We start from the raw sequence: 15,582 nt of genomic DNA, 5'->3' as shown, positions 1-15,582 counted from the left end.
AAAACTCTATCAAATTCATGAGACACAACCCACACACAAAGCCATGCTGACTGTCCCTAATCAGCCTTTGCCTTTCCAAATGCAGGTAGATCCTATCCCTCAGAATCCCCTTCAGTAACTTTCACTGATGTTGTGCTCACCGGCCTGTAGTTCCCTGGCTTGTCCTGGTGCTCCTTCTTAAATAAAGACACAACATTAGCCACCTTCCAGTCTTATGTTACCTCACCCGTGACTAGTGAAGATACAAATATCTCTGCCAGGGAGCTCAGCAATTTCTTCCCTTGCTTCCCACAGTATCCTAGGATACACTTGGTCTGTCCCTGGGGATTTAACCACCTTTATGCTCTTCAAGAGTGCCAATACCTCCTCTTTCATAATAACGATGTTTCAGGACATCACTGTTCTCTTCCCTGAACTCACTAACTTCCATGTCAGGCCATTGTTTGACCAGACTGTGGGTCATCCCTCCCACTTTAGACAGCATTCCCCAGGTGCTCATGAGGATGACTTTGCAAAGACAACGAGACTTGGAGTGACTTTATGTCCGAGTTTGGTGCCTTGGTCAATGCTCGGTAGTCTGTCCAGCATTACACTTTTTCTGCTTTAATGTCGCAGTTATGATACAACTGAGTAGCTTGCTGGGCCCTCCATTTCAGAGGGCAGTTAAGAGCCAAACTCATTGTTTGGGTTTGGGCCACATATAGGGCAGATCAGGTAGGAATGGCAGATGTTCTCCAAGAAGGACATGAGTGAACCAGTTGAGTTTTTAACAGTAATGTTTCTTTTTGTTCCAATTGTGTTTTTTTTTTGTAAAAATAGAATATAATTTGTTTTTCTTGTGCATGCTGCTTATCTGATGCTTTGTGCCTGTGATGCTGCTGCAAGTAAGTTTTTCATTGCACCTGTGCACACAGGTACTTGTGCATATGACAATAAACTTGACTTTGGCTTTTGACTTTGATTTCATGATCAACTCTACTCATGAATACTTTTTCTTAAAATTTTCAATTCCAAATTATTTGTAACTGAAAGTAAATTGCACCATTGCGAGAGCAGGGTTTAAATCCACATCTCTGGATTGTTAGTCCAAGCTGTAAGTTTATTGGCAACACACAAAGCCCTGGAGGAACTCAGCGGGTCAGGCAGCATCTACAGAGGGAAATGGACAGTCGACGATTCGGGTCGAGAGGGGAGATAGCCAGTATTAAAAAGATGGAGGGAAGGGGTGGGGCAAGAGCTGGCAAGTGATAGATAGGTGGATCCAGCTGTGGGGGGTGATAGGCAGGTGAGGGAGAGGGGAGAGTGGGAATGACGTCAGAAGCTCCTGGCATCTGCGGTCTCTTGTGTCTCTGTACGCTTATTAGTCTGGTAACTACCTACTGCATCAGCATCATCAGCCCTTCAGGGACAAAAACTTTAACAGAAAGAACAGAATCCAATAAATTCCATTAACACACATCCAAATAAGTCAGTGGATGTCCCTGCAGTAAAGATTCAGATTTGGCTTACTGAACATGGTTTGGAAAGAGGTGGTTTATTTTTACAACACACGGATTCCTTGGGGACTTATTGCCCAAGGCTTCAGTTATGGGTCTGTTTGTAAATCTGTTGCAATTCTACTTCCAGCACACTCCCGCATCAAATAAGGGTACACCTGGACAGGCGCCTCCGTAATATGCAGGGTGATTCAGAGACCCCTTCTCAGGACCACAAAACAGACCATGGGGTCAACACAACTGAGAGTGAGCCTGAGGAGCTCTCTGACCAGAGTGCAATGGATATAGACCAGGTAAGTCTATGAAGAGAGGGAGACCTGGCTGACAATGTGATGCTTCAATACTGCAGTGAATATGGAATATAGAACACTACAGCACAGTACAGGCCCTTTGGCCCAGGATGTTGTGCCGACATTTTATCCTGCTCTAATATCTATATAACCCTTCCCTCCCACATAACTCTCCATTTCTCTATCATTCATGTGGCTATCTAAGAGTTTCTTAAATATCCCTAATGTATTGGTCCCCACAACCTCTGCCGGCATGCACCCGCCGCTCTCTGTGTAAAAAACGTACCTCTGACATCCCTCTTATACCTTCCTCCAATCACCTTAAAATTATGCTCCCTAGTGTTAGTCATTGTCGCCCTGGGAAAAAGTCTCTGACTGTCCACTCGATCTATGCCTCTTATCATCTTGTACACCTCTATCAAGTCACCTCTCATCCTCCTTCTCTCCAAAGAGAAAAGCCCTAGCTCACTCAACCTATCCTCATAAGACATGTTCTCCAATCCAGGCAGCATCCTGGTAAATCTCTGCACCCTCTTCAAAGCTTCCACATCCTTCCTATAATGAGCCAACCAGAACTGAACACAGTACTCCAAGTGTGGTCTAACCAGAGTTCTATAGAGCTGCAACATTACCTCGCGGCTCTTAAACTCAATACCCCAACTAATGAAGACCAACACACCATACGCCTTCTTAACAGCCCTATTGACCTGCACGGCAACCTTGAGGGATCTATGGGCGTGGACCCCAAGATCCACACATTCTATCAATGTCCTATTGTAATCTACAACAACCTTCTAAACGATCCACAGCACCACCAACCTTTGTGTCATCAGCAAACTTACTAACCCACCCTTCCACATCCTCATCCAAGTCATTTATAAAAATCACAAAGAGCAGGGGTCCTAGAACAGATCCACTGGTCACTGACCTGCTTACATGTAGATCATCCAAATCCATGCGGTGGGGGGAGACCTGGCTGATGCTTCAATACTGCAGTGAACCTGGCAAATGGAGTATAATATGGGAAAATGTAAATGTGTCCATTTTGTCAGAAAATATAAAGCAAGCATCTAAATGGTGAGAGAATGCAGATCTCAGTGATGTTGTGGGACCTGGATATCCTGGTGCAGGTACAGCAAGTAATTAGAAAAGCTAACAGAATGTTACTGCTTAATGCTGGCGGAATGGAATGCAGAAGTAAGAGGTTTACTGGACTTTTACCAAGAAGGAGTGGGCTGCTGAGCAAAGGTTGGACAGTCTAGGCCTCAGTGTGCTCCTGATGCATGGTCTTCAGATTTTCAATGCCATCCCAAATGCTCTTTCTCCACTTTGCGTGGTCATCGGTCAAAGGTTCCCAGTGGGGGTATTGCACTTCTTCAAGGAAGCTTTGAGCATATCCTTGAATCATTTTCTCTGTCTGCTTGGTAATCTCTTCCCTTGACAGAGCTTGAAAGAGAGTGTCTGTTTTGGGGGGGTCTGGTGTCGGACATGTGAATAATGTGGCCTGCCCAATGTAACTGATTGAGAGTGATCAGGGCCTAAGTGCTGGAGTTGTTGGCCTGGGCAAGGATGATGACATTGGTTGCCTTTACCTTCCCATTAACTTGGAGGATTTTGAAGAAACAGTGTTGATGGTATTGTTCCAGTGTCTTGAGGTACCTGCTGTAGTCCAGGTCTCAGAAGCGTATCTTTCCGGTGCCTTGAGGTACCTGCTGTAGGACATAGAACATAGAACTGTTCAGTCCACGATATCTGTGCTGACCATGCTGCCAATTTAAACTGCACATCTACCTGCACACGGTCTGTATCCCTCAATTCCCTGCCTATTCATGTGCCAGTCTAAATGCCTTTTAAACATTGCTATCGTACCTGCTTCCACTACCAGCCCTGGCAGCACATTCCAGGCACCAGCTCTCTGAGTAAAAAAAACTAACCACACAAATCTCCTTTAAACTTTTCCCCCCTCATCTTAAAGCTATGTGCTCTAGTATTTAACATTGCCATCCTGGGCAAAAGACTCTGACAATATACCCTCTATGCTTCTCATAATTTTATATACTTCTGTCAGGTTGCCTCTCAGCCTCTGACGCTCCAGAGAAAACAATCCAAATTTGTCCAACCTCTCCTTATAGCTAATACCTTCTAATTCAGACAACATCCTGGTGAACCTCTTCTACACCCTCTCCAGTGCCCCCACATCCTTCCTGTAATGCGGCAACCAGAAGTGCGCACAATACTCCAAGTGTTGCCTGACCAAAGTAAGTAGATTTTCATTGCTGTTAGTGGATCAATCTGTGAATTCTGCCCAGCAACCCACCTGAAGCTTCCTAATTCTATTTTGTACCACATTAACAAGTAGCTTTCAGTTTCCAGTCCTTGCTGCCTTAAACATGGGGCCATGCATGAGGCGGGACTAGCAAGGGCACAACACAACACCCCCACGCCCTGGAATAGTCATTTGCACGGTACTGCTGCCGCAGAACTACAAATTTCACGTCATTTATGTCAGTGATAATAAATCTGATTCTGATACTGAAAAAAGTGTGCAGAATGAAGTTGTGCACTCATATGTGTGCCTCTCCAAAATCCAGCAAATTTAATTTCCTGCATCATCCCCTGGTGCAGGAAGCTTTATGCGTCTTGACTGAGTGAACCTGTTGTTTGTCCTTGTCCTGTTTAATCACCATCTCAGCAAACTTTACTCTTGCTAAAAAAGTTGCTTCTGCCCTGGAGTGACCACCAATAAGCTCCAGTCTTTGCAGTCAAATGAACTCTGAATTTTTAATTTGTTCAGTATTAGGCCTGATGACAAACACACCACATGGCACTAATCTGCTAAATGAACGTGTCACTTATTCTGCAGGTACTCCAAGATATTAAACAAACAAAGGCGGTGAAGGTGGCACCAATGTTCTTCGTAAATTTGATGCTCGACATTCCATCTAAACGTATAATCCCTCCTCGAGGCAGCACAAAGGCTAAATGCCGAGCCCGTAACCAAGTGTGTCAGACAGCTAGAGCCAGGTTATCCTTTGACCGTTTACAGATTTCTAATGAATCAAGGGATATGGATTGCACTCTTCAGGACACCTCAGGTACAGATTCCTTTATGCAAAATCTCAGCACTGCTTTTAAGTTCAACCTGTAGGTCGAGAGTGTACTGCAGTCACATAGTGATGGATTACTTTACTCATTCATGGATTCAGTTACAGAAGGAACTAATTACTTGACTGTCAGTAGATATATATTGTAACCAGATTGCAGTAAGACCCAATGAAGGGCATAGACAGAGTAGACAGTAAGAAACTTTTTCCCATAACAGAGTATTGTGGAGTATTGTGTGCAGTTCTGGTCACCTCATTACAGGAAGGATGTGGAGGTTTTGGAAAGGGTACAGAAAGAGGTTCACCAGGATGCTGCCTGGATTAGAGGGTAGGAGCTATAAGGAGAGGTTGGACAAACTTGGGTTGTTTTCTCTGGAGCGGCGGAGGCTGAGGGGAGACCTGATAAAAATTTATAAAATTATGAGAGGCAGAGATAGGGTCGACAGTCAGAATCTTTTTCCTAGGGTGGAAATGTCAAATACTAAAGGGCATAGCTTTAAGGTGAGAGGGGGAAAGTTTGAAGGAGACATGTGGGGCAAGTATTTTACACAGAGAGTGGTGGGTTCCTGGAACGAGCTGTGGAGGTAGTGGTGGAAGCAGACATGATAGTGGTGTTTAAGAAGCTGTTGGATACAAACGTAAATTTGCAGGCAATGCAGGGATGTGGGTGATGCCCAGGCAGAAGGGATTTAGTTGAATTTGGCATTATGTTCAGCACAGACAGGGTGGGCCAAGGGCCTGTTCCTGTGCTGTACTGTTCTATGTTCCAACAGAGGTGTCAAAAACAAGAGGGCATAAGTTTTGGGTAAAGGGGAAGATGTTTAGAGAGGATTTGAGGAAGAATTTTCTCACCCAGAGAGTGAATGGAATCTGGAACGCGTTGCCAAAGTGGGTGATTGAGGCAGGTACTTTTGCATTGAAGAAATATCTAGATGAGTAGTTGAATCACCAAGGCACAGTAGGCTATGGACCAAGTGTTGGGAAGTGGGATTAGTGTAGATAGGTAGCATGGTCATGGTGGGCTGAAGGGCCTGTTCTATGATCAAAGTAAATTAATAGCACGGAGTGGTGCAGAGCAGCTTAACTCCCAGGGAGAGCCAGGGTTGTGGTCAGAGGGCAATCTGTTCATTGCCTCTATCCCACCCTGCAGCCTGAGAACTGACCTTAGCTCACAGGGGAGGGGACAATCGGTCTTCATCTCCACCCCTTCCCTCACCCTGTAGTTCGAGGAATTGTTCTCCTGTGAAATTACGGAGAAGGCAATCTGTCTGTCTCCCACGCCCTCAATATCACTTGACTGACTCCCCTGTGGGGGAACTAATCAGTGTTGAGGTGAGGGATGACTCTGCCAGGTTCCTCCTTTCCCACAACATGAGAGCCTTGAAGTATTGGCTTGCTGCCAGATTCTGACTGCTGGTCCCGTATCTTCCACCTGATCTGTAGGGTGCTGGAGCTGGAAGGCAGGGGGAAGCAGGATTTCAGGAGGTTATTCAGTGGTTGGTAGAGGGAGGTCCCATTGGGATGGAGTCAAGACCAAGATTTCCCCGTGGGATTTGAATGATCAATTCATTTCCTTCTGACTCATGAAGTCAATGGAAGGAAATATATGTATAGGGTAGCTGATTTGATATTGCCTGTTTTGCAATATCTCTAAAGGCCAATTCCAGCCAATGGTAATTCAGCTGAGATGTTTACATAAATCTGACCAGCAGTGCAATAGAAGAAGAGGACTTCCAAAATATTTGTTGATTTATCCATGTGCAATTGTAGTGTGTGTGTGGGTGTGCATGTGTGTGTGTGTTTGTGTGCATGTGTGAGGGGTGTATACTTGTGCATGTGAATTGGTTTGATCACTACTGGAAGCATGTGGAAGTGTGTGAGTTGGTATGGATGTGTCTGTTGATATGGGCGTGTGTGTGGTGAAGCGTGTTAGTGTGGCTGGGTGCATGGCAGGGTGTGAGAGTACGTTGGTGTAGGGGTGCATGTGTTTTGGTAAGGCGTTATGTGTTTAAGAATATGTGCTTTGGTGTTGGGGTATCTGTGTGTGCTTGTGGATGGGTGTACATTAGTATATGTTTGTGTGAGAGGGTTTATGTTGATGTGGGTCTGGTAACTTGGTTGATTGTATATAACAAGATATTAGGTTATTTAAGGAGCTGTGTGATGCAATCTTTGTTCCTCTAACATATGTTTATTTTTACAGAAAGTGAAGCTGACATTCAGGAAGAGATGGAAGATGGGTAAGTGGAGAGAGCAAGCAACTGCTCCATAACAAAGCACCTTTAGTGAAATAAATGTGTGGGCAGACCGAGCACAAGTCATCTGAGGAGGAGCCACATTCAGAGGGTTTTATTGGTGTTGATGGTGTTTTATTGGTATTGGTGTTGATTGGTGGTATTTGGAGGAGGAGGAGGAGGTTTGAGTGTTTGGGTGTCCGAAGGAGAGCATCAGGGGTTGTTAATGAGATGGGTCAGGGAGATGGTCATTGATGGGGCACAGGGGTGATGGGGTTTTTGTGATGGGATTGTGGTTCACTGAGCTTCGATTTTGGGAGTCAGAACACATAGAATCAGAATGGTTACAGCGCAGAAGGAGGCTATTCGGCCCACTATATCTGTGCTGGCTCTCTGCCAGAGCACAACACTAGGTCTAACCCTCCAGTCCTTTCACTGTAGCCTTGCAAATATTTCTTTGCCATACATTTATCCAATTCCCTTTTGAAGGCCACATGGAACCTGCCTTCCATCACATCTGTAGGATACCAAGCACACAATGTGTGAGAAAGCTTTTCCTCCTGTCTTAATTCTCTTACCCTTTAATTTATACAAGTGACCTCTAGTCCTCAACCCCTCCACCAATGGTAACAGCCTCCCACTATCCATTCTGTCCAGACCTCTCGTAATTTTATATATTTCTATCAAATCTTCCCTCCATCTTCTCCAGTCCCAGCTCCCTAACCCAACCTCCTAACTGCAGTCCCACATTCCAGGGACAAATCTCAAAAATGTCATCTGGACCTTCTCCAATGCCGTCACATCCTTCCTATAATGAGGCAACAGGGACTGGACATAATACTCCAGCTGAGGCCGGACTAGTGTTTTATGAAGGGTCAGCATTACTTCCCTGCTTTTATGCTCTAGGTTTCTATTGATAAAGCCCAGGATGGTATATTCCTTACCAACCATTTTCTCAACCTGCCCTGCCACTTACAATGACTTGTGTACCCATGCTCTAGGACCCTTCGTTCCCTCCCCCTTTTAGACCAGTATCCTTTATTCTATATTGCCTCTCCTCGTTCATCCTACCAAAATCCAACACATTGTAGTGGGAAACAGCATAGAAACAGGCCCTTTAGCCCACCAGCTCCATGCCAACCATCAATCACCCATTTTTATACTAATCATACCCTCACCTATTTTATTCTCCCCACATTCCTATCCACTCTCCCCCAGATTCCACCATTTGTCTACACACTAGGAACAATTTATATTGTCCAATTAACTCATCAACCCACACATCTTTGTGATCTGGGTGTAAGCCGGAGTACCTGAGGGAAACCCAGCCAGTCACAGGGAGAATGTGCAAACTCCACATAGACAACACTGGAGGTCAGGATTGAACCTGTTTCTCTGGTGCTGTGAGGCAGCACCTCTACTGCCTTAAACTTCATCTGCCACTCTCTGCCCATTCCATCAGCCACTTTCTATTCTGCTGCAATCTATCACTCTCTTCACAGTTAATGCTGCCAGGTTTTGTGCCATCTGAAAATATAGAAATTGTGGCTTGCTTCCACAAGTCTAGGTCATTAATATAGATCAAAAAAAGCAATAACCCCAAAAGTAATCCCTTGGGCAGGCCATTATTCACCTTCTCCAGTCAGAAAACAATCATTCACCATGACTTTTGGTTGTCTGTAATTCAGCCAACTTTGTATCCATGCTTTCAATGTACCTTTTGTGCCATGTGTTCTGATTTTGCTGATACAGCTGTTATGTAACATGTTATCAAAAGACTTCTGGAGATCCACATACACCACATCGACTGTGTTACCCTCATCAACACTGTCCATTACCTCATCAAAGAATTCCATCAAATATATTAATCACAATTTGTTCTTTCCAGTTCAATGCTGGCTTGCCTTAATTAATCAATTTCCCATCAGATGAAGATTAATCCTGTCCTTAATCAATGTTTCTAAAAACTTTCCCCATCTGACTGGCTTGTAGCTGCTGGGTTTATCCTTATTCCCTTTTTTAAACAATGGAATAGTATTCACCCATCTCCAGTTCTCTGGCACCACTTTGTATCCAGAGAGCATTGAACGATGATGGGCAGTACCCACATGATTTCTCTAGCACTCCCTTAAAATTCTAGGATGCATGCCATCTGGTCCTAGTGACTTTAAGGTTCATCCATCCTTTTTAATACCCCCACACTATTAATTTTTAATATGTCCCCCATTATAACCACCCTTCTGCGTAGATGAATAGAAGACTCTAGGGAGTGTTGATAGGAATGTGGGGAGAATAAAATGGGTTAGGGTAGGATTAGTCCAAATGGGTGCTTAATGGTTGGTGCAGACTTGGTGGGCTGAAGAGCCTGTTTTTGTGCCTTATTTCCCCAGAGCATTACATTAACCCTGGTATCATTAAACCTGCTGACGATGTGGTGTCAATGTGGTCTGGCAAGCTGAGCTCTATCTCGCAAGGGCCAAATGTTAGCTGTCAGGCAATTCCTCTTACCTTCCTCTGGACCACGATCCCACTACCAATCTTCTTTCTACAGCTTCCAGCCTCTAGGTTCCCAGACTCACTGAGCCTGCTTCTAACTCCCACTGTCTTAGCCTGCTTTTTCCCCCTAGAACTTATTTCTTCCTACCTTGTCTCCATCCTTTCTCGCCTGGCTCAGTCCCTTTCTACATACGTCCTGACACTTCTCATGTCCTCCACCATTTTGACCGTTTTCAATTCCCTGGTCCAAACCTGCTCATCTTTACCATGAATGTGAAATCTCTTGACACCTCTTTCCCACATCAGGAGGGGTTGAGGGCCTTTCACTCCTTCCTTGACCAGAGGCCCAACCAGTTCCCCTCCACCAACACACTCATTCGACTGGCTGAACTTGTCCTCACATTAAACAACTTCCACTCACTTTGTCCAGATCAAAGGTGTAGCTATGGCCACTCACATGGACCCAAGCTACACCTGTCTTTATATGGGATACGTGGAACAGTCCCACTCAGGTCCACCCTTTCAACTCTTTCTCCTGTATATTGATGACTGCATTGGTTCTGTTACCTGCGCTCATAGAGAACTTGAAAATTTCATTAGTTTTGTTGCCAATTTCCACCCTTCTCTCACCTTCACATGGTCCATCTCTGACACTTCCCTTCCCTTCTGGATCTCTCTGTTTCCAACTCCCAGGATAGACCAGCCACAAGCATCTATTAAAAGCCCAAAGACTTCCCCAGCTACCTTGACTACACTTCCCCCCACCCTGCCTCGTATAAGGATTCCATTCCCCCAGTTTCTCCACCTCTGTCGCATTTGCTCTGATGATGATACATTCCACATAAGTGCTTTGAAATGGCTTATTTTTCCTTGACCATCTATTTCTCATTCCTCTGCTCTGGTCCTCACCTTCCACCCAACCATCCTCTGCATTCAACAATTCATCCTTTGCAGTTTCTGCCACCTTCATTGAGGTTCCACCATCAGATATGCACTCCCCTTCCTTTACAGCATTTCAAAGGGACTGTTCCCTTCACCTTTCCCCTCTTCCCTTCCCACCATCCAGGGACACAGACAGTTTTTCCAGGTGAAGCAATGATTCACTTGCACTTCTTCCAATCTAGTGTCACTGCATTTGGTGTTCACAAAGTGTTCTGCTCTTCACTGGAGAAACCAGATGCAGACTGGGTGACCACTTAGCAGAGCACCTGAGTCAGTCTGCAGAAGTGACCTTGAGCTTTAATTCTACATCCTACTCTCACTCTGACCCATTTGTCTGTGGCCTCCTGCACTGTTATGTAGAGGCTGAACGAGTACTTGAGGAACAGTACCTCATCTTCTGTCTGATCGTATTGCAGCCCGCTGGACTCAATATCTGGGCTACAACAAAAGGTAACTTGCTTTCTCTGTTCATGTCAGAGCTGACCATTTGTGCTGTAGGTCATCATCTGTGGTATTGGCACAGCCTGACCTGCTGGGCGTGTCCTACACCTCTGCACTTCCTTTCCTTGTGTTCTCACTTCCTCACTGCCCACATTTCATAGCTTACTGTACATGTTCCTTTGGTCAGATTCTCTCTTTCTAGCAGCTCCCTTTAACCCACCGATCGGAAACTCCAGATATAGACCTGGTTTCTAACCCTGATCAGTTGTATTTGCTTTGTTCGATCATCTAGCCAGATCTGTGACTGACCCAGTGCAGGAAATCATTGGATTCTTCTAGGTTTTGCTGACCAATAAAAAAAATCATACTTGTGTGATAAACCCATGCATTTTTCAACCTCCAGGTCTGAATATAAGAAACTTGCTCGATATATCTTGTCCCCGACTTCAGAAGACCTATTGACACAAATGCATAACATAGTCAGAGTGCTGGAAGAGATTGTTGGTAAGGAACAAATAACCAGAAAATGTCATTTCAAATGTTAAATTGATTCACAGAATATGTGCTCATACATGAATGGTGAATGGGTAATTCATTATGCCGTTAAGAAAGCAAACAGGGTGTTTGCCTTTGTATAAAGGGCCACTAAAATAAAAGCAAGGAAGCCATGTTAAATAATTTCAAATCACTGGCTGGACTCTGGCTGGAATTTTGGGACCATTTCTGGCCACTACACTTAAAGATGTCCAGGTCCTAGAAGGGATACATGGGAGTTTGTCAAGATGATATCAGGGATGAGGGAGAGACTGAAGAAACTGCGATTGTTGTTCTTAAAGCAGAGAAGGTTATGGGGAGAATGTTGTAGAGGTATTCAAAATTTCGAGGGGTTTTGATCAATCAAGAAGCGAGGTGTTTCTACTCTAAATCATGTAGCATTTTGTTTTTAAATATAGGTCCAATTCTTTTTGTAACTAATTATTGACTCAGCTTTCAAGCAGTGGATTGCTTGGCTCCACAGCTCATTGTGTAAGAACATACTTCCAACTCCAACCCTGGCTTTTATGAGTAATTATTTAAAATCTGATCCCTCGGATACAGACTGAATTGGTAAATTGGTTTATTATTGTCACGTACTGAGATACAGTGAAAAACTTCGATTTGCATGCCATCCATACACATCATTTCATTACAACAGTGCATTGAGGTAGTACAAGGAAAAACAATAATAGAATACAGAATAAAGTGTTAGAATCACAGTTTCATTTATTTAAAAATCTTATACAGGTGGAATTTGCACTTCATTGCGATTCCTAGAAAGGTCATATAAATAAGTTTTCTTTGAAAAGTAGTTACTGTTGCTATGAAGGCAAAATTATTGGCTTGTGGATGAAAATAATATTGCTGGTTTTCATTTAATCAGCAAAATTTATTTATATGTTGTCTTTAACAAGGCAAAATGTCACACAGTGCTCAACAGTGTACAGGATGCTTTGGGCAGAGAGTTCCTCTGAGTGCAGGATCCTCAGAGTGTGAAGCTTGCTATCTAAGAGGTTGCTACAATAGTCAATTATAGGTAATTTAGTTTTGAGGTTATTCTCTAAATTTTGTCACTTACAGTGTGAAAGAAGGAACTTTGTGAATGCCCAGTTAATTGGGAACTCACTTCCCATTGATCAGCAATTGATTGAAATTAGCTGACTCAGTGAATGGTTCTTCGATGTACAAAGCTGAGGGTTTCAAGAGCATGGTAGTCCTCAGAGCATGGACTTTAATGAGCAGGGTTGACTTAACACCAACTTTGACTTGTAAGTGTCATGAAATGGTTGGTAAAAGGCAGGTAGCTGATCGATGAGTGGCTGGCGAGTAACTTCTGACAAATTTCTACTTTGTACAGTCAGTTTTTATGTTTCTCACCAGTAAATTGGTAAATTGGTTTATTATTGTCACATGTGCCGAGGTTCAGTGAAAAACCTTGTTTTGCACGTCATCCATACAGATCCATCCCATCAGTACATTGAGGTAGTACAAAGGGAAAAGCAATAACTGAATGCAGAATAAAGTGTTACAGTTACAGAGAAAGTGCAGTGTAGGCAGACAGTAAGGTGCAAGGTCATAACGAGGTAGATTGTGAGGTCAAGACTCCATTTTATCGTGGTAGGGAACCGTTCAATAATTTTATAACAGCGGGATAGAAGCTGTCCTTGAGCCTGGAGGTATGTGCTCTCAGCTTTTGTATCTTCTGCTTACTCTCATCTTCCATTTTCCCTGTAAGAACTTCTATCATTATGTGAAAGGAGGAGAGCAGAAATTCCAGGAGAATAAGGAAATGGCAGCAGTACCAAACAAATGCTGTGTCTGTCCTCATGAAGAAGACACGAAAAATATCCCAGAAATATTGGGGATCCAAAAGGATCCAGTACATATGAGGAAGTATAAGCAACAAGTATTGATAAAGGCATACTAGTGGAGAAGTTTGACCTTGAAAATGGATGAATTCTAAGGACCAAAAATCCATCAGAAATCAAAACTAGAGCGGGCCATTCAGCCCCTCAAGCCTGTTCCGGCATTAAGTAGGATCATGTTTAGTAGCTCACTACTTATAAACCTTACAATTCCCTCGTCAGTAATGTGCTGATGCGAAATCAACCATTGTCATTTCAGCTAAGCTGGTTGCCTTCACCGATGAGCCTCGCTTGTCCATGTTTAACTCACGGTCTGTTTACGAACTGAAGCTCTCTGGTGATCAGGAACTGGAAGTAAAGAGGACAAGGCAGCTCTCACTCAATGCCAACATACTGTTTGGCCAAGATCCAGTCTACCAACAACAAGTAGGTCGAGTCTTTGCCCATCAGAACTTACCTGAGTGATTTCAGTCGGTCACGTTTTGCTGGTATTTAGAATTTATTAAGAAAATTGATTTTTTTATGTGGAATTTGCAGCTCAGACAGACCATTCACCCATCTGCTCTGTGCTGGCATAAAAAGCACCCTGAACTAGCACTGTGGGCTCATCTGCAGCCTTTAGACTCCAATGACTCTTGAAGGTTTACGACCATTTTGAGGACTATAAATGCTTGTCTTGCTGGCGACACCAAAGTTTGGAGCAGATTATTGGCCAATTTGTCAAAACACTGGGGATTATCAGATCTATTGATAATTTCATTGTCACTTCAACTCTGGTGTGGAAAGTTATAGGTAGATAAGCATGGAGGAAATGGGTTTGAAAGGAGAGATGAGAGGTTTTGACCAATAGGAGGTTGGTTGATGGTTGGGATAAGTGATGTAGAAACAGAACACATTGAGAAGAATATGAGGACTGAGCAGAGTCATGGATTTATGAATTGTAAATCATGTTTGAGTTGTTTAAGATTCAAAGATTAGATGGGAGGAACGAGGGGGTGTGCTTATCTGGATTTTCTGAGGCATTCAATAAGGTCCCACACAGAAGTTTGGTCAACAAGGTTAGAACACCTGGAACTGGACCTGAGCTCTGAAGAACATCAGAAAGATAAATGCTTCCCCCAATTGAACTCTTTCTTCTCCCCCCAAAATGCAGTTGATATGGGAGCAAGATTGAATTTTCAAAGTGCGATAGAGTTTTGTTAGAGAAGGGGAGGGTGTTGGGGTGAGGGAGGTAAGGGTAATGGAACTGTGGAAGGCAGATGAAGCTAACTTGTAATGCAGCCACGGTGTAATTGAAGAGGGTCGATGAGGGAAGTGCATTTGAAATAAAAACAAATGCTGGAAGTGCACAGCAGAGTAGACAGCATCGGCCAAGGGAGAAACAGGGCTGGCATATCAGTCTATACACGCTTCATCAGAAATGGGAAAACAGGCATGTTTAAAGTGTTTTCAGAGAAGGAGAGGGGTGGACAGAACAAAGGGAATGTCCATGATTGGGTGATCAAGAAAAATATGTTGCTGGTGGGTTCTGAGAGCGGGTAGTAACAGCTAATTAATCGCAGCTGATCTGCTGGGAAGAGGGTTAGATAGAGTGACCTGATAGAAGTAACTAAATTTATGAGAGGCATAGCTAGGGTAGACAGTCGGAGTCTTTCTCCCTGGGTGGAAATGTCAAATACTAGAGGGCACAGCTTTATGCTGAGAGGTGGAAAGTTTAAAGAAGATTTACATGGCAAGATTTTTTTACACACAGGTGCCTGTAATGTTCTGCCAGGGGAAGTGGTGGAAGGGATATGATAGCAATGTTTAAGAGACATTTAGACAGACACGTGAACAGGCAGGGGATGGAGGGATATAGACCATGTGCAGGCAGATGGGATTAGTTTAAACCGGTATCGTTTTCGGCACAGACACTGTGGGCTGAAGGGCCTGTTCCTGTGCTGGACTGTTCAATATTCTGTGTAACAGAGGAGAGAGGAAAAAACAATGTTGGAACTGTGGGCTACAGAACACATTAGTGTTAGAAATCAGAAATAACAGTTCAGGCAGCAACTTTAGAGAGAGTAAGATCTGAATTAACATTGCAGGTTGATGACCTTGCATCAGAAATGGCCTGATCTAACACACACTGGAAAGACTAGTTATCTGAAAACATTGAGTTCAGTGGTAAAACTTGA

The 15,582-nt window shown here is 43.7% G+C and overlaps 1 protein-coding gene across 1 annotated transcript in view; it reads left to right on the top strand.

The window, feature by feature from the left end:
- LOC127575532 (dynein axonemal heavy chain 6-like) overlaps window positions 1-15,582 on the top strand; it is a 277,640-nt gene that overhangs the window by 25,111 nt on the left and 236,947 nt on the right. The window contains exons 6-10 of the mRNA XM_052025464.1: window positions 1,627-1,789; window positions 4,650-4,881; window positions 7,094-7,130; window positions 11,407-11,507; window positions 13,665-13,831. Of these exons, the coding sequence (XP_051881424.1) occupies window positions 1,627-1,789; window positions 4,650-4,881; window positions 7,094-7,130; window positions 11,407-11,507; window positions 13,665-13,831 (700 nt within the window). The remainder of the gene's footprint in view (window positions 1-1,626; window positions 1,790-4,649; window positions 4,882-7,093; window positions 7,131-11,406; window positions 11,508-13,664; window positions 13,832-15,582) is intronic.

This window comes from Pristis pectinata, chromosome 10, assembly GCF_009764475.1.
Source record: "Pristis pectinata isolate sPriPec2 chromosome 10, sPriPec2.1.pri, whole genome shotgun sequence".
In the NCBI taxonomy this organism is placed as follows: Eukaryota; Metazoa; Chordata; class Chondrichthyes; order Rhinopristiformes; family Pristidae; genus Pristis; species Pristis pectinata.
The sequence above is the reverse complement of the archived record's forward strand: the minus strand, read 5'-3'. Positions and strand labels throughout refer to the sequence as shown.